Source organism: Nuphar pumila, chromosome 7 (assembly GCF_984573655.1).
Source record: "Nuphar pumila chromosome 7, dmNupPumi1.hap1.1, whole genome shotgun sequence".
Taxonomy (NCBI): Eukaryota; Viridiplantae; Streptophyta; class Magnoliopsida; order Nymphaeales; family Nymphaeaceae; genus Nuphar; species Nuphar pumila.
Window position 1 is genome coordinate 109,554,866 of NC_143255.1, and position 20,357 is coordinate 109,575,222.

Consider the following 20,357-nt stretch of genomic DNA (forward strand, 5'->3'; position numbering starts at 1 on the left):
GAATTCAGATTCGGGACATGAAATGCTGCACTGCGTTGGACTCTGGTTATTAAAGTGATTTGATCGAGCTCAATTAATTGAGGTCGGATTCGATTTGTATTTGTGATAACGAATGTGTATCTACCAAGAGAAAAAAGGTTAGAACCTGGTTTTATATGTGTTTGGACCTTGGACCCTTGCGTTGGAGTCCTTGTTCATATAGCAAGGGATGCAAATGGGTTGGAGTTTACTCGTGGATTTGAAATGGATCTGGCTCATAGGGCAGGATTTGGAAGACACGTGCTCACTTCTTGTTGGATCAGGGTCCAGAATTAGGTAAGCAAATCTCTTTTATATAAGATGTCATAATAGCAAAGGCTTCGGACAGTGAGCTATTTTCAAGAAGCCAATTGTAGTTTCTTTTTTAAATATATTCTTTTTAGCATTTTAAGAGCAGATACTACACAGGATTTTGCTTAAAAGGGGGCAAAAATTTTTTATAATAAAATAAAATAAACTCCAAAATGAGGTTATTTATAGGCCTCATCTCATAGAAATACATCAAATTGGAACACCCAACAATAAGATATTCAGAAATAAAGATAAAAAATGACCAAATCAAGAAAATATTAAAAGAATAGGTGTGGGTAAGCACATAATTTAAAAAAAACTCAAATTTCAAATACATAAACTGATAAACCAAACAATCAAGCTAGTATTTTGTTTCTAATCCTATTTGTGCTCGTCAGAGAGAGATAGATGTGCACAAAGGGATACCGAGACAATCAACGATTCAAGAGAAAAGCCCAAGAAAGAAAATAGGGCAGCTTGCAGACGATTGGAGGGAGGGAGAGGAAGAGAACCCAAACATAAGGGCATAAAACTTGAGAACTGTGTCCTTAGTTCTTCACTTTTTACCCTAGAAAATATCTTTTGCTTTTGCTGTTTTACTAAAGGTTGTTTTGCTTTTTCTACATTTTCCTTTTTCAAGTTACAGTTTTGTCACATTTATTTGTCACTTTTGACAAAAACAAATTATTTTGACTAGAAAGACCAGCATACTTGGGGGTATGTTACTGCTGTGGTTTTTGTCAGATAGATTATCAAAAGGAATCGTTTTATATAGTGTAAAAAAAAAAACAAATTCAGCAATCGAAAAAGTACTAGAAAAGAAATATCTAAGGCAAAGAAAATCGATCCAATCAAGATTTCCAGCATCCACCAAAGGTCTTCCGATGGACGAAAAGTTGAAAATTCAGTGTTATTTGCATCCGACGTTTCAACGAATGTTGTGACAAACACCCATATGCCGTAAAACCAAGAGTTTGATCACTGTAGTTGTGTACTGTAGAAGATTTCATGTAGGTTTCAGTAGGCTTTCCGCCGATCAGCAATAGCCAAACACTCCAATCGAATATGGCTTCAAAGAAAGCACTAGACTTTGGGGTTATTGCTGACAGAGAACATGCCAGAAAAATGAGTTTTCTAAACTAATAAGGATCCCCCAACCCGTTTTTCGGATAAGAGCTTCATGCCACCAGAGAAACTTACTTCTTCTGGTACTAGAGAACCCAAAAAACAGGTTTTCAGGAACCTAGGAACCCCATGTATCTGGTTTTCCGACTACCCAATAGAGAGAGAGAGAGAGAGTACCAGAAGACATGGTTTGGGTACAACCTTTATGAACCTAGATTGAGTTGGTTGCGTTCCCCATTTCTAGGTGAATGTTACTATTCAGGACATGTAACACATGAATTTTGCACCAGTATGTGACTGTTCTATGCCATGAAAAGCACATGCATTGAAGGGTAGGCCATGTGTTCATCGCAGACTTATGGTGGAAGATGGTTTTGTCACTATTAACAAAGGAGATAACATTAGAGGATTTTTTGAGCACGCTAAAAAAAATTGTGTCAAAGTTGTGATTACGAAGCACCTGGTCTGCTGATTGTACTCTTTGTTTACATTTATTCAACTGTCTAAGTTTCAGGATGATGATTTTGTTGACAAGGATGGCAATGATGTGGATGGTGATGGTTCTCTACCTCAAAAACATGCAGAGTCCTTGTAACGACCCCAACTCATACCTTTGAAAAATGTGGAATTTTTTTTTTTTATAAAAGTTGCGGAAAACTTCCCAGAGACCTGGGGTCCCTACAGTTCCAATTTCAGTTGGATAACCACACACCACAAACCAACTTACATTTATCATTCATAACCAACCAACTGAACTCTTTTATTAATGAATCAATAAGAGTCATATTCAATGCCAAAAGTGAAATAACAAATTGCAGGAAATAAGAAGAACTAAAAGAAAATAACAGTAGAGCCACTCTGTCCGTAAGTGAAGTCGTCTGAAACAAATGTGACCCTCGTATCCCCTCAGAAGCGAGTCCATTTCACTGATCACCTGCGTCTGGGAAAAACCAATAAAAGAAGTGGGTCAGAAATCCGAAGAATTCTGCGTACAGGTTTCCCTAATGAATCAAATAAGAAAAAAAACATAAATAAGATCCATGTAATATTTTGAGGAATATGGTTATAATCAATTCATAAGACAATTAATCATTCATGCAGAATTGAACATAAGGAAACACGAAGTAATTAACATTGATCACAACTTAATCAATAAGGAAATTAAATGCAACAGAGATCAACATCCTCCAATGATCAACATATAATAACCAAGTGAACAGGTAAACATGCATGAACTAATGCAAAGCAAGAATATGCATGATTTATGTATAATGCATGAACCCATATTATCTTTCATTTAAACTCCCCTCTTTCCATATGCATGTCCTATTAAATGCACACAATCTTTAAGTTCATCTTTTTAATTTATCATTGCCCGCGGATACACCAAACGGGTATAGTCCCCGAGGTCAAGTAGGGTTCCCGGGGTAGCTTAACACATAATTTGTATTTTATTATCGGGTTCCACACTTAGCCCTCGATCGATATCAGGAAACAACACCATCTATCGGAACCTTGGAAAACAGCATCCAAAGTCGGGGACACCATGGAAAACAACATCCACTGGCACCACTTTCTTGGTATACTAAACAAACTCACAGCTGTGACTAACACACCACTCCCGGGTAAAGTGGCGGACTCTCCCTAAAACTGTGACCAGAAGAAGAACCTCAATATCGGGTTCAGGGGCAACAAAACGCACACGGAGTTTTTGTATCCTCACGGTTTCCCCTAAACCGCAATATCCAAGATTCCCACGCTAAAGCAGGGACATCAAGGAGAAAGTGAATTACATTGTTCTTTACTTTCTTTTATCTGGTTATTAATTCATTTCCTTTACATTTGCAAATTTACATGCAAAAATAATAACATAAGCTTGCACATCAGCATGCTAAGCTTTTTCACGGGACCACAGCCCGTGATCACATAGAACAGTGCGGTAAAACATTAATATCACGTTTGATTTGTTGCAATGCATCAAAATAACTAAATCAGAGAACGACTGGTTCTCGAGGCTCACCCAGCCCCTGATGATCCAAATGACCATCAATGCATCCATAAGCAAAAATCATCAATCGCATGCCTCCATGCATTATTTTTCACATGCTTTTCGATGCATATGTATGACAAATTTTAAAGATGTGCATGAAACAATAATATATTTATGTATGTGCATGAGTTCACTATTCGTGTGCATGTGCTTTTATGAAATCATTTCATACACATGCATTCATTTATGATTCATAAGTACATGTGGACATTCAAGCAGTATTGTACATGTTACACACACATCGTTTTCATGTATGTATATGCACTTAAACAAATTTTTCGATAGCATAATACTTAGGCATGTCAGATCAAATCAATGCATATGAACAATCTCATTCATAACATGTATTAAAATTACCATACATGCATATAACTAAATCTGGAAATTTAACTTGCAAATTTAAAGATCTAGCTCTAGAATCAAAATAACACTAAGTGTTAAAGTATACACTTGATATATATATATATATATATATATATATATATATATATATATATATATATATTTCACAGTTCCAATATATATTGCCTATGCTAAACAACAACCTATCTCGACCATAATAGGCTTTCTAAACATAATGCAGATAAAACCCTCGAGTTGTTTGACAACCATGTTTTAACCCAAAGTTTGACATAATAGAAAATTTTTGGTATTGACCTGCGGTTTATAATTGATACACACCATAACAACCTTGGAACAATGAACACAACAAAGCCATAGTGATTAGGATTTCATTAATCAACTATATATTTATACCTGTTCTAATAAGCCACACTAGATAGGTACTATTCCCACACCATGAGCATGTAATAATCTGAGGATGTAAAAGAATTCAGAACATATGTGATTTCTATCTGGGTTGTTAATCAGCTCCTGCAAGGGTCTGGATATCAAAGCTTCAGAACATATGTTTTATATTCATTGGCAGGAGTTAAAAATTTATACCACGACTTTACATGTTAATAACTAAAACCCACCACTCAGATTATCTATCTATTTTCCTGTTCAATTAACCATCTCAGTAGACGAGAAGAAACTCCCGAGGTTGAGCCTGTACAATAGGTATTCTCCACAACAAACAAAACCGAACCATGAAGCCAACAACACCCAATTCAAATGGCTTTCAGAAAGAATCTTTGTGAACATGCCAGATCTCATGCGTGTAGTTTTCTTGAACGAGTTGTTTTATCTCCAATGTTGCCCCAATTTGTAACAATAGATGAAATTCAATAAATGGGGGAAAGGAGATTTCATGCATATTAAATGAACAAAGGTTCTTATCTTTCTAAATTATTCATAAAGAGCCCTCTATGTCATTCAATGTCTCACGAACCACTGTCAACTGATCAAATAAAATACAGGCATGGATTGACAATTGCCCTTACACCTTTGTAACCACTGAGAGTATGCATTTTAATTTTCAACCATCAGTTGCCAATGAAATAGTAAAAACTTCCAAATATCTACAGCAGTGGACAAACTCAAATTTATGAAATATGACACCATCCACGAAAGTCAAATATGACTATACTTTGATGTCCACTAATACTGAATTTTTATAAGACAAACAGGTGGCAGATTCATTAACACACAACGTTAGAATAAAAAGGACTCTCCCAAGTGATGTGATCGTCAGAACTAAAATGAACATGGTAGGAAAATGCAAGAAATGCGGTCCAGAGAGATCTTTTTTTTTTTTGGATGGATAAATACAACTTAAGATTTGCCTTTCATGTCAACATTAAAACCAAGCATACACATGGCTATTACAACATTCAATCTCACAAATCTGTCGATTTGGGGTTTCCGGCGCCTCAAACCCCCAAATCTGCCTCTCTCTCTAATGATTTCCCTAAACTATTCCATGGAAAACAAAATTGCACCCTCTTTCTCACTCGAAATCAAGAGGAAAACCCGTACCTTGTTGAAGATTTCCCCGGTGGTCTTTCCGGCGATCTCCACCACTCCGACGCACGCCCACACGAGAGAGAGAGAAACGAGGGAGATGAGGGAAGAGGGTGAGACCCCCTCTTCTGCCTCCCCTTTTATCGCCGAGATGGGAGTTTCGGTTACGCCCCTTTCTTGTTCTCTTACAAACCTATCAGACAACCCTTATCGGGTTGCCCCTTTCTTAAAAAGGATTTACACAGGGGCGTGGCTCGGGTCCGGACCCGAGGCCCGTAACCCGAGCCCCAAACTATATGGATCCACAAGTTGGATCCGAATGGATCCAACTGTGGATCCTCAGATAAATAAATAAAAATTTAAATTTTATTTATATATTCTTCTTCTTCTTATTATTATTAGTTTTATTATAGATATGGATATAAAGACCATTTTATGGATCTTAGATCCACATGTTGGATCCATTTGGATCCAAACACGGATCCAACCTTAAATACTTGTTTTTTTTTTCTTTTTATACTATTAATTATTTATTTAAATATTATAAGTATAGTTTTAATACCCCATGGTTGGTTATTTACTCATTCTTTTCTGGATCCGGTAACGGATCCGAGGCCCAAATTTAGAAAAGTACTCGTTATTTTTAAATAAATTTAAATAAATAAATTACAAAATTTGAGGTTATTACAGTCCTGAACTTGCTAGGGAATTTCTATTTGATGCTACAACTGTTATTTTTAAAGATCAGTAATGTTTTAGCCTTGCTAATTGATTTCCTATTTTTGTATGTTGCTGATGTTAAGTTTATTCCTGTTGATGGAGGCACATTTGATTGTTCACTGCTGTGATTTGGAGTTCATGAAACTGAAAAGAATGCTAGGAAACAACTCATCATGATGAAATTGATCAATGTCCTGGAACTAGAGACAAGATAAGTTACAAACTTTATGTTGCAAGGAAATCTACACCATCGGTATTTCTTGCTTCATTATTTCCCATTGTTGGATTTTTTTACTGAAAAGGTACTTGAAATTCTTGAACAAGGTCCAGATTGACTATTTTAACATTGAAAGAAAGTTTTGAGGTCTTTGAGGACTTCACAAACTAGATAATTTCATTGAATGTTTTAGAACCAAATATTGATATCATACTTTTCAGATAAAGATTATACGATTTTGAGGCTTTTATTCCTAACTCGCCCCCCTAGGGAAATTTTCAAAACTTTGGGAGGGCTCGAGCACCTCCTCGCCCCCTGGATCCGCCCTTGCCTAAGGGTGTCAATGGGTCAGGTTTAGTTTGAGCCCAGGTGGAATCACTCTTGGCCCCGAATTTCAGGTATGGTATGGGTAATCGGACTCACCATAAGAGAAATCATACCCAGACCCGATAAGAACAACATGAACTAGACCCGGGCCATACCCGTTAAAATAATATTTTTTTTTATCATTTTTACATTGAAAATTTGCGGGTCTTAATCGGAACTCGGGTCAGGCTCGGGTCTGGTATAAATTTTCACAAATTAATATTAATCAAATATTTGGGTTCGAACTCGGATCTTGATCAGGTCTTCTTATTTATAGCCATACCCGAACCCTATAGGGTTTGGTACAGGTTGTGTTTGGGTAAACCCGACCTGTTGACACCCCTACATGTATCATTGATTTCCTACTTTCCCATCTCTCTCTCTCTCTCTCTCTCTCTCTATATATATATATATATATATATATATTGATAATTTGAAAAAAGAAAAAAGCATACCCTTTTTTATTTCTCCCCCTTTTTACAAAACCTCTCTCTCTCAAGCGCATTTGACCCTTTCCCTTTTTTCTTTTGTCAATAAATGTTATACTTGCTACCTCCAACACTACAAGAATGGGGGTCAATTGTGGTGTTGATGTCATTCGTCTCTTGGGCATTTGCTGATAAATAACAGTGACAATTATAGGTCGTTGTTAATGATTGCATCCCAATAGCGGCTACTTAGCCTATAACAACGATGACCCTATAACGACGACTCGACTTTAACAATGACTTCACAGTTGTTGTTATATGAGATAACGACAAAAAATAAATTATGTTAGAGCCTATAACGGCAAGCATGGAGTCACCTTTATATGTTATAATAGTGACCTCGTAGTCATTGTTATAGGCTATGACGGGTTTAAGACCTATAATGGTGACACGGGAATGTTGCTATTACAATCCTTAAACACGCAAAAAAAAAGTTATATTAGAATAAAATATGAATATTCCACAACATATAAAACTAAAGAGAGAGAGAGAGAGAAATAATGCAGGAATGAGAACCCTTGAAGGGTGGTACTTTTGCTTCCATCAAAGAAACATGCATGGTAATAAAGCAATTTTTTAGCTACTTAGAGTGCACCAAACTTATACCTATGTCGTCATTAGGCATTAGGCATTAGGCTAGCTTACTCTTACATATCAATTTGCAAACTGGCCGCACAACATTGGATATGAGAGAGAAAGGCAGTTGTCATGCATAAAAAAACAAGGTAAGTTAGTGATATTTTTATATTTGTTCAGATGAAGATCCAACTGATGGTTGCCATGCATACAAAAAATAAACCAATCAAGAGGATGTCCGGCCTTGCTATGAAGTTAGTTGGTAGAGTTGAAGGCAATCCCAGGTAAGATAATGGAAAGATGAAAACATATATATATATATATATATATATATATATATATATATATATATATATATATATATATATATATATATATATGAGAACTGCATCGTATAACAAAAACAATGAGAATTGAAAGGTAAGGAAATTGAAACTTGTTTTTGCTCTAACTATAGTTGTTTGAATTTGTGTGTTTGTGTGTGGTCATAACCAGAGAAAGTTGCAACAAGAGATGACGTTAGTGCAGAGGAGATCTTGATAAGATGAAGGAGCAATATGTTGAAGGCCATGTTGACTGAAATAAACAGTAATGGAAAAACTGGTGCACCTTCACATCTTGATAATTATAACAAAATCATGTTAGTATAGGGCTCTACAAAGCACACAAATTTTCTTGTGCATAAGTTTTGAATTGAAAATGTGCATTGTTTTGCAACTCTTTTGCTATACTATGGTCCCCTTTATTGCTTTTTAAGTTTTCTAAAAAACAAAGGTTTTCAAATTCTATCATGTTTTGTATAAAGGATGAAGCATTAGTCCCATCTCTTATTGGTATTCACTATAAGCTTATAATGCAAAAATATTGAAGATCAAATCATACTATTGGGGTCATTTCTTAGAATAGGTTATGTTCAACTGTTAGTGTGACAAAGAACACACACAAGTTTGAAGCCTAATCCAATCTCATACATATCTAAATTAAGAAAACAAGTAGGCATACAAGTTGACAAGAAATCCATATTTAAATGGTTTCTTTCAGCATATATACCTTCAGCTGGTGGGCAACATCCATGAAAATTATTTTTTGCCAGTTAACTTAGTTATTAAAAGTTTCAATAACCTTCAAAATTGTATCATCAACTTGAAAGAAAAACGATGTGATCATCAAGAGTCCCCAAAAAATTTCAGCTTCTTTCAATGATTGACTGCACCAGATCCACTGAATAAAGAAAACAATTAAAAGTTTCGAATTCATATTATCCATATAAAACAATAAGAGTTCATATGAAGCAAGCGTGACAAAAATACATGATTAGTATATGAAATTCACAAGATGCCTAGGTTATTTTGGAAACTAAATTCTCTCACTAATCCTAGCTAGGGTATTAAGCACATTAAGTCCACTCAGCCAAGAGATTTTGTAAATACTTTAAAGTGGATAAAGAAATATACAAGATCCAATTTGTCACAAAGTTGCATTCATCATTCCCAATAGTATATACTCTAAAACAAAAGTAATCTAAATATAAAACCAACAAAATTTTAACTTAATAGATAAACAACACAAAACTTCATCATGACTTGTAGATTGGTTTATCTGTTTTCCTACCATAATAAAATAAAACATGGTAGTACATATGACAACTATTAAGAATATATATATATATATATATATATATATATATATATATATATATATATATATATATATAGAGAGAGAGAGAGAGAGAGAGAGAGAGAGGCATACCAAAACCATGGAAAGATCTACGGTGTGGGGGTTCTGTCTGAGCAATGCCGTCATGTTCAACATTTCCTCTCTGAACTCCCTATTTTCTTTTCTCTCTCTCTCGCTCAAATTATTGTTCGAGTCGCAACTTGCTTGTCCTTTGTTCTTCTCTCTCTTGCTCCAATTGTTGTTAGAGTCACAACTAATTCATCATTTGTTCTCTTTCTCGCTCTATATGATGTTCGAGTCACAACTGGTTTGCCTTTTGTTCTTCTATCTCACTCCATTTGTTGTTCAAGTCATTGGACCTCCGATTGCATCATTGTAATTGAGAAGATAACTTTGAAACTCAGGTTTTACCTTTGAATGGAATGTCAAACACACCCATCCCTCTCACATGTCCGGACCGCTCCTCGAAGACCTTCACAATGACTGTTATGATTAACACCCAACTGCTAAATTAAAAAATTCATATCAACGTCAAACAAAGACAAAACAATATATACATAATTTTTGCTATGAAAGAAGAATACAAATGAACATGAATAAAAAAAATGTATAATTAGCAGGGACTTTATCACCAAAAAATCTCAACAAAAAATCGCGCTAATCAACTTATATAATTTCACGATATATGTTACTTTGATTCCAAAGCTATTTTGGATGCATTTGATATGCTTATGTTGCATATATGTATAAGTTTTGGTGATTGCATGCTTATAATATTAATCATTATCAACAATATATTTAACTTAAGAAGAGTATTTTTCATTGTATAAATATTAGTGACAAAGTTTAGTGCTAATCTATCAAGAAAAATGAGTTAAGATATTGGCCACTACAAGTTGTTTTATCTGGATTCTTTTAGATTATTTTGATTCACAAATCATCTTATTCAGAGTTGTTGATAATTGAACAAGTCGATAAAATGAGCTAGTTGTTAAAGTAGCTTTGTAACTTTTGTTTTCACTGAAAAGGAATGTTGATTTGCATAACCAACTTTTTCTTTCTCTCTATATATTGCATGTAATTAGATGTTGAAAAAATATACTTCCTGCGTAGTTCAAAATTTTAATTCAAGAATAGTTATCTTTTAAAGATTTTTATAGCAAGACCTTCGGCTACCATGTTGAATAAGAAAGGGGATAAGGGACACCCCAGGTCCCTACTCATCAAGAAAGAGTCGACTTGGTTATCTAAGTTGCACCACTGCCCATCCATTTGTAATCAACTTCTTAATCCAGGTCTTCATGTTCGGCATGGTTTCTTCGGATTATTAATAAAAAAAAAAATCAACTTCTTAATCCTACATATCCACCTCCTCTCGAATCCCATGTGATGAACATTTTGAAGTAAAATTTGGTGAGAAATAAAATCAAATGATTTTAGGGATGACGGATTTCAATCTAGATGTTAAGACGTTGGCAAGAATGCTGTAAATAACACATAAGGGACACTGGTCTGAAGTCATTAACATCAATTGCTCCGTGTTTCTTCGGTAGAAGAATGGAGATTGATTTATTAAAAGAAGATGGGAGTTTGTCATTCCTGAAAAACTCTTGAGATAAGCAGTAGAGGTCGTGTTTGGCGACCTCCCAAAATTTCTTAGGGCCTGTTTGGGATCGGTAGCTGGGATGGGCGTTTATGCATTTGAGAAAGTGGCAGCGGCTCTCTAGGAGGTGGTAGCTGCCAAATCCATCCTTAAGTGTAAATACAAATGAGAAAGGGCCTCACATATAGGGATGGCAGTGGGGCGGGGCGGGGGACAAGCTTGTCCCCCGCCCCGCCTCAAGATTAGAACCTCCATCCCTGCCTCCATCCCCGGCGGGGATGGATTTTAACCTCCACCCCTGCCTTCATGTCCTCCATCCCCGGTTCAAACGGGGATGAGGCGGGGCGGGGCGGGGCAGGGAAAAGGGTACGTTCATCCCCAAACGGGGATGGGTTTTAACCTTCGTCCCCGCCTCCATCCCCGTTTCATACCCTTCATCCCAAGTCCAAACGGGGCGAGGCGGGGCCCCGCTTTCCCCCGGTCCACTGCCATCCCTACTCACCACCCTAAATGCATAAATGCCTGGAGTAACGCCGAGATTCCAAACGGGACCACCGTAGCATTTGACCAAGATTTTGCCTCGGGAACACCAAATGCATAAATGCCCATCCCAGCGCCGAGTTTCCAAACAAGCTCTTGAAGAAGTCTACTTGGAACCCATCAAGACTGAGTGTCTACCAAATCCATCCTTACCTGGGCCAGTGTGTTGCTGTTTCGGCCCACTTTGGGCCGGGTCAGGCCAGAGGCCGGAAAGGTCCAAATTAATGGCCCAGGCCGGTCAGGCCCACGGGCTGCCGGCCTAGTGCCCACCTCTGCCCAAGAGAAAGCCAGAGCCGGGCCCATATCTGGAGCCAAGTCAGGTCCAGGACCCGTATCCAGTTGAGTGAGACCGTCTTAAAGAGGGGGGCATCGCTCTTTCCCGCCCATTTCATCAATTTTGCGTCAGAAAACTTTTCCGCGGTCGCCTGGAGGAAGGTACGCTTCTCTCGACCCTCTCTGCCGTCCGATCCGACTCCATGGACGGCCAAGATGAACCGATCGATGACTCCTCGTCGAGGCCGGGGATTTCCGAATCGGGTAACCTCTCGTTCTTCCCAATCCTTTCTCTTTTACCGGTCTTGGTTGCCTTCGATCATATGCTTAGATCGGTAGTTATGGCTACGCGTGATTGCTGTTTCCCTCTTTCAACTATGGAACAAATCGTCGACAATCCGGATTCAATCTGTAATTTGACTTGTGATTCGCACTCTTTCTTGTTCGTTTTAGTCTGCAATTTAGAGTAATTGGCAGCATTATCGTCGTGATATCAATTTTGATGCGGATTTTGTTTTTTTGAAACTTGAAACCTAATTAAGGTTGGGTTTTCGGCTGTGGGAATCCCCGTAGAAATAAGGGTTAAGATTTTTTGGGTTGGGTGTAGTCGATAATTTGGTCATGACTTTTTGTCTCTCGTCCAGTTGCATGATTTGATTTGGTTCTCATTAGTTGTCGTTCGATTTTTTGGCTAATTAGTGCTGTGATTGTATCCTTTCGCCGGGTGTTGCATGAGCGTGCTTCGGCTGCAATGGATCCAAAGTGAGACGTATCCCTTTCTGTTGATTCACTGCCTTAACTCATGATTGAAAACCACTTGATCCTTTTGATGAGATAGAGTATGGGGCATGGATCAAGGCCCAGGTAATCCTGTGGGTTTTGTGCATTTCGATAAAAGGAAAATGTGTTTCCCTTGAATATGAGGTGAAGCCGATTCTTTTGAATATCGTGTTTAAAGAGAAATCTTGATTGGGAAATTTTGGAAGTAACAGGATTTTCGCTCAGCAATGGCTTGATGTAATTGGGTATGGGTATGTGGAGAGATTGTCGAAACCTTTATGTGTGCTTATCCCTAAAAGTGGGATGAAATGGAATGTTGCATTCTGAAGCTGCAAGCAATAACCCTGTTTATTCTGCACTGTGCTCATCCGTATCACCCCCTTGTAGGAGAAATGTTTTAGTGAATAATAATGTTGTGCAGTGCTTCTGTGAAGACTCTCATACACTTGAACGAAAACCTGGTTACTCAAAATGAATTCTGAATTTATTGATGGACTCAATAAAACTAAAAGTTTCTCAACTAGCTGTTTATATGCAAGAAAAATACTCGTGTTTGTTTACTTTCAGAAGTAACCGTTGCATTTTTAATAATTTCAAATCAATATAAAAATAATCATGGAGATAACAATAAAAAAGGTTGTCAGTGCACCTGACCTACTTTCTGATAAGCTGCAGTTAGTTCTTTTGGATTATACAACCTAATAATAAATTGTTTAGTTGTGTTCTTAGTTGCCATGCTATAGGATATGTCAGCCTTGATGTTTGAAACTTTATGAAATCAAATTTATCCATCTAAAGCCGTTCACATGGCTGCTGTTCTCGTTCATCTATTATGAATTTATGATTGTTATGTGCTGCATCTCTGAAGGCTGTAGTAAGTCTTTAACATCTATTCAAGCTTGATAAGGTATTGATTGATCCATTAGTTTTTGCAATTCTTAGTCACTAACTCATCCAACAAAAGAGGCAAAACACTGTATGCTTTCTCTTTTTACCATAACTTTTAAGTTTACTTTGATTTTTTGTTGGTACTTTCCTCTCCTTTTAGTCAGTCGAAGATGTTATTTCCTTACTCTTTCTGCTAAAAAACTCTAATATAAAATGTACATGCATGCACACATGCATATTTTAGTTGTATAATTTCTTTTTGAATGGAAAGTGTGCTACTTTTGTATGTATATTTTCTGCCTTATATATTGATATGTGTATGCATGTGTGTGCACACGCATGCATGGATGCATGTTTGTGTGAAATTTACTAATGTGTTTGTTTCAAACTATTTGCTGCATGTTAGGATCTTTGTTTGAACATGAGACAAGTCATGCTAGTTTCAGTGCTTCATGTGCAGAAGCTTCTCCATGTGGGCAATTTTCTTCGCCTATTCCAACACAACAGTGGCATGATGATATAGCTGACAAGTGTCCACCCAAGGAACATGTGGGTATCTAATTGAATTCAATTCCAATTTTGAGAGGTATTTGCTTTCTCATTGTGTCAACAAAAATGGAGGTTCATGCACCTATTTGTCTACATCTATATAGTGATATTTGACGTTTTTATTTTTAAGATAGTACAAAATTTCGACAAGGTCTGTGCATTTTGTATATTATACCATCCACAAAGTTCTTAGTGGAGTTTATCTTCCTCTCCTTTTAGTTAATAGAGGGGATGTGTACATTACTTCCGGGCTTCTGGTCAAAACTCATAGATCATGAGTGTAAAATTGTCCTTGTTAAAAACCATGTGAGATTTGGTGGAAAGAGAAAAAGATTCTGCGTAATACTCAAATATGTAGTTTTGCTTCCAAGGTGCTAATCTAATTTGAAAATCTGAACTTGCGGATGCTGCACTATGGGAAAAATGTACATTGCTTGGAAATCAGGTTAAATCACTCAACATGTTGAAGTTCTTGTTACCAGGAATGTTGAATGATTATTCTAGAGTTGTAATATAAAATAAATGACTACTTGGAAAATAAAAATCTAAACATGAACTTGGGAGAAGTGGAAATCTTTCGTGCTATTGCTGCTTAATAAGCCTGCCTAACACTCATTATGCACTGGAATCTGGTGCATAATTCCTTGTATGACAATGCTGGTCATAGCTGTGACCTTTCATCTTTTTCGTTTACTTTTCTGTCCTTCTGCTGATTGGTTGAATAAACTTGTTTGAGATGAATCGCCTGAATGATTGTCTTAATAATCCTTAGCATACTGTCGTTGTAAGGAAAATAATTTTGTTAGACATAGTTGCATCTTAAAAATAAAGACACTCGGCATGTGCCAGGTGAAAGGAGTAAACAGTAAACCACACTTTTTCCAAATCATCCTACATTCTTTTCTTGTTTCTAAACTGCCACTGCTTTTATACTTGTAATGGCAATTCACTGGTGGGTTGATATCAGAGATGACACTCGCCATGTCTCTTAAGAATGAGTTAAGAAGTTTTGTGGAGTGTGGAACCTGGAGAAGACAACTCCAGCATAGCAGATTTGTATGCCGATGAGTACGTTGGCGAGCTTGGTAGGCAACCACCCTGGGTGGGGGAGTGGGTGGATGTGATGTTGTTGTGTCGGTACCAATGAGTCCGACATGGTTTTAGCGTGAGGTCCAGTAAACTTTTGAGGCTAGACCCAGCGCAAGGGCTAGTTGTTTGGAATAAATGCGTAGCACCATTGTCTTGTGTTGAACCGGTTCAGAGAACTACCAACAATCCAAAATGATGTCAATGAAAAAAAAATGTCAATTGAGAATGAGATGTGTTGACCACATGTACATTCAGCTAATGGGTCCAGGAAGGAAGCAAATGGAAAAGGAAAACCGAGTGGGATCAAAGAAACTAGCAGACAAATCACTAAATAGATATGAATAGGTGCAAATTTCGACATCACCACAACCCACCACTTTGTTCTCTTGCTCAAATGAAGAGAATCTTGAAATTCTTTCCCCTTTCCTGCACCATCATGACTCTGGACTTTTGCCTGAGGAATGACTCTTACATGTTTAGACAAAAGCCTTTGAAAGTGGAAGGCACAAGTTCCTTTTTGTCTCTGCAAGGCCAACATCATCAGGGTGTCATGATATGGTATGATCACCTAACCATAGCCAGGATTTCTGTTCGATCAGATCTTTCGCTTTGACTGAAGCGACCCAACGAAAACAAAAAGATTCTTTGCTTTTGCCCAAACATGCACGAGAGAAGAGAAGCAAGCCAACCAAGTAGAAGCTTTGCTTGAAACAAGTAAAACATGAAATCTTCATATTAAAGTTTTGCTTTTTAATATAGTTGATTATCTTTTTTGCTTGTATCTTGCTGATTCTTTGATATCATATCTAAATTTAGAGTTGATAGTGTAGTTTGGCACAATGGAATTGTTCTAGGCAGCAACATATGTGTTGTGTTAAGATTACATATTCTTATATATATTATATATCTAAGTATATCTAAGTCAACCAAGGTTGACTTGACTAGCCGTTGGGGCTAGTCCAACAGCTAGTCAATCTAGCCGTTGGACTAGGCTAGAAAGGACTTCTCTCTCCTCTCTTTACTCTATCTCTTCCTCTCTGTAAATATGTGGTGTGTGTGCCTATTGTGGGTGAGAGAGTGATGGGTAGATTTAGGTTTCCTTTGTGAGTGTTTTGAGTGTTTTTAGTGTGATTCTTTGTATTTTTGAATTTCATTCTTAATGGGAAAATATATTAGTTAAAAGAGGTCGGGGTAGGCCTAGGAAGACTTGGATGGAGATGATAGGAAAGGATATGAATGCTTTGAACCTCACCGAGGACATGGCATTGGATAGAAATGATTGGAGGAGAAGGATTCATGTGGAAGACCCAAAATGATTTTCTTTGTTGGTTCATATCGCCGACCCCAATTGTTTTGGGATGAAGGCGTAGTTGTTGTTGTTGTTGTTGTATTCTTAATGAAATTATTCATTCATAATACTTGTGTTCTTTTTTATTTCTTATGGTGAGCTTGTATTCAAATACACTATATTTCGGTTCTTGGTATTCATTTTGGAGTGCATTAGGATCCGTGCCATTTTGTGACATGGTATTAGAGCGAGACATCATGGTCTTGAAAATGATTCACATTAATGAATGATATGGATTCAAGGATTTCACATTCTGATTTGTATCTTTGGCTTTTCTATTTTCATATGTATGCTAGATGTTTTTAAAAAGGGTTATATTAAAAATAAATGTTTTTTGGAATATGTAAAAATTGTTGTCTTTTGAGATATGAAATATATGTTTTAGATTATGGATATGTATATTGAAAACTTATATTTTACAAAAATATGTGGTTTTATTAAAGTCATATATGTGTTTCATGTTTTGCAAAATACTAAATTTCATGTTGTATTTCTTTCTTGAGCATCTTTTGACGTATATGTATACATGAATTATCTTTGGGATTTTTAATCGTGATGTTTCTTGGTGATTTTAATTATGTAACCAAACAAAAATTTTAAAGATATATTGTGTGAACTCCATGATTCAGATTGTGGATTTTAGAATTTTTTTGTATGGTGATTGGTTATAACATAGATGTTTTCTATGCTCTCATAAGGTCCTTCTATCGTCATGTGAATGTGTTATTCCACGTATGTTTGAGTGATATTACTCTATTTTAAAAATACCTTATTAAGATTATTTTCAAGTTAATGACTAGTGTATAATGTTGGATTAAGGAATTCTTAAGTATATGCCACAAGTAGCCTTTATGATTGAATGACATAAGCATGGCTTGTCATCATGTACTCGAATAATAATATTAAACATGTTTCTCTATTTTGTGTTATATTTTTTTCCTTAGTGAATTGTTATGTTTATGCTTCTTGAATATTTTTCAATCTTATATTTTTTAAGACTCTTATATGCTCGTCACTTGACCACTTGAGTTTTGATTCTTGAAGTGAGGAGGCTTGTCGGTCTTTAAATTACTCCCCGGTCTTGATTCAACATTAACACCTTCATGTTCTTCAATGTGAGGAGTAGCAAGAACACTTGGATGGTACTTACTAATTCTCATGCGAGTCTCTTCCCCACTAAGTTTAGTAATTACATTTTCAAGAGAAGGGGAAGTGAAAGCGGATAAAAGGGAAGACCAGATTTGTTTAAATTCGGGCCTAAAAAATTGAAGAACCTATCTTCTTCCAATTGTTTGTGGCGAAGCTCTATTGCTTCTCCACTCTATTTTGGTTCGAACATAGCAAGCTGGTCCCAAATAGAAGAGAGCTCGGCAAAGTACTCTCTTATAGACATTTCTCCTTGTTGAAGCGTTATCGCCCTCTTTTGAAGATAATATTTATGGGATAAATCCCTTGACATGTACATCTTCTCAAGATATTCCCAAGCTTGAGAAGCCTTCTTGAACTTGATGATATTTGCATTGATTCTTGTTTCTACGGAGACAAAAATCCAAGAGAGGATTTTAAAATTCCTCATTTCCCATTCCTCAAGCTTTTTTGAATACTCTTCAAGAGCTTTGGTTCTTTCTTCTCCATCGAGAATTTTGATTTCACCCCCCTTAACAATGATAATTTTTGGTTCCGGTTCAGGGATTGTGCCTTGCACGTAACCGCATAGACCCTTCCCCTTTATGTGCGCCTCCATGTTCCCAGCCCAAACATGATAGTTGGATCCATTTAGCTTAAAGCCGAGAGCAAAACGACTCTTTTTCACCCATTAAGGAGTAAAAAAAGAGGGAGAAATACGCACCAACACAAGATTTTAAGCTTTTACTTGCACAAGATTCTTCCAAAATATTTGAGAAGCAAGCTCCACTACTTCAATCTTCAAATATCCAAAGACACACTTTTCGAGGCACTCAAACAACAAATAAATCCACGATCCTTTATCACCAACGTGGCTCTGGTACCATGTAAAAGTATTTCCAACAAGATACCAAGAACAATATTCTTGAAAATAAATGTGAGCACACACGCACAACAAGAACACTTGTGCACAAAGAGCACAATACAAACTCACAAATGCGCAAATGCGAACCCAAAAGTCATAAGCTTCACTAGAACGAGCTTGGGCTATAATCCCAAAGCCATGAGAATACACAAGGGGAGAGCCCCTTTAAATAGAGGAGGTGGAGTCCTTGGAGAGGCTCCACCTCTAGCCGTTAGAGCCCCTCCAACGGTCACAAATGTGACCGTTGGAAGGGGCCCAATGACTAGATGGTGGGCCCCTCCAAGGTACTTTCCACTTTTTACAAAAAGAGACAAAAATAAACAATAAAAAATAAAAAGAAAAAGAATTACAAAACATATTCCAAAAAGAATATGTGTAAAAAGACTAAACTACCCCTACGACTAAACAATTAGAAATATATATTTTATATATATAATAAGTAGATACATATACATATATATTAATATATGTATATGTATTACCTTATATATATAAAATATCTATATATATATGTATATTACATTACATGATTGATTACATAATTTAACATGTACATATTCTTATATATATTATATTATATATATACGTATGTGTGTATATGTATATATATATATATAATATTCTTGTTATATATATAATGATATATTATGTTTATACATATATATGTATATATACATATACATGTATATATTATATATATGTATACATGTATATATATTATATATATATTATAGATAAGTATATCTAAGTCAACCTAGGTTGACTTGACTAGCCATTGGGGGCTAGTCCAAAGGCTAGTCAAACTAGCCATTGGACTAGGTCCAAAGGCTAGAAAGGACTTCTTTCTCCACTCTTTACTCCATTTCTTCCTCTCTTTTCTCTCTATAAATATGGGGCGTGTGTGCTTATTGTGGGTGAGAGAGTGATTAGTAGATTTAGGTTTTCTTTGTGTTTTAAGTGTTTTGTAGTGAGGTTCTTTGTATTTTGAATTTCTTCTTTGTATTTTTGAATTTCATTGTTCCTTTTTATTTTTTATGGTGAACTTGTATTCAAATACATTATATTTCGGTTCTTGGTATTCATTTCGGAGTGCATCGGGATCCATGCCATTTCGTGACGTTGCACATCTAATAAGTGCTTCATATACGGGGAGTGCATCGGAATCCATGCCATTTTGTGACATATTGCACATGTAATAAGTGCTTCATATATGGGTGGAAAATAATCTTGGAGAAACCATTAACAGGTTTTGAAATATATGAACTTTTTCCCTTTCCTAGTCAAATATGCAAATCTTGGTCGTGGAAAATGGGGAGTCACGTCAAGATGGTTGATTCTTGTCATGTCACTAGTCATGGTTTTGAGAGTAGTTGGAACCATTTTTCTCCCCTTTGTGACCTCAGATATGAGAATGCTACCATGGCGTGATTCTTTAATAAGAATTTAACTACTTGTTCTTTGGAGCTAAGTATGGAATGTTCTTTAAGATGTGACACCAATTTAGATTAACTTTTGCTGAATGGTGGGGCCATATAGCCTCGGCCTTTTCATGTCTGGTTTAAAAACTTTCTTTTTATCATATATGATGGTTGGTGAATTAAGCTTTTTGCCGATAATGATCTGTTTACGTGTGTTGATGTACTTGGTTTTAATAACTGTCATTTAGGATGTGTTTGAATCCTCCGGATCTCAAGATCTGGGGTCAGACTGGATTAGAGAACCTCGGATCTCTAGTCCGACCACCAGGAGTCGGATCTCTCTCCCTCCCTTTATTTCAGGGATC

General features: G+C 36.5%; 1 protein-coding gene across 1 annotated transcript in view; it reads left to right on the forward strand.

Annotated features, from left to right (window-relative positions):
* The first annotated feature begins 12,718 nt into the window (after positions 1-12,718).
* The window catches only part of LOC149832882 (DNA primase), a 100,544-nt gene continuing 92,905 nt past the window's right edge, over positions 12,719-20,357 (forward strand). The window contains exons 1-2 of the mRNA XM_090013328.1: positions 12,719-12,734; positions 13,945-14,087. Coding sequence (XP_089869454.1) covers positions 12,719-12,734; positions 13,945-14,087 — 159 coding nt within the window. The remainder of the gene's footprint in view (positions 12,735-13,944; positions 14,088-20,357) is intronic.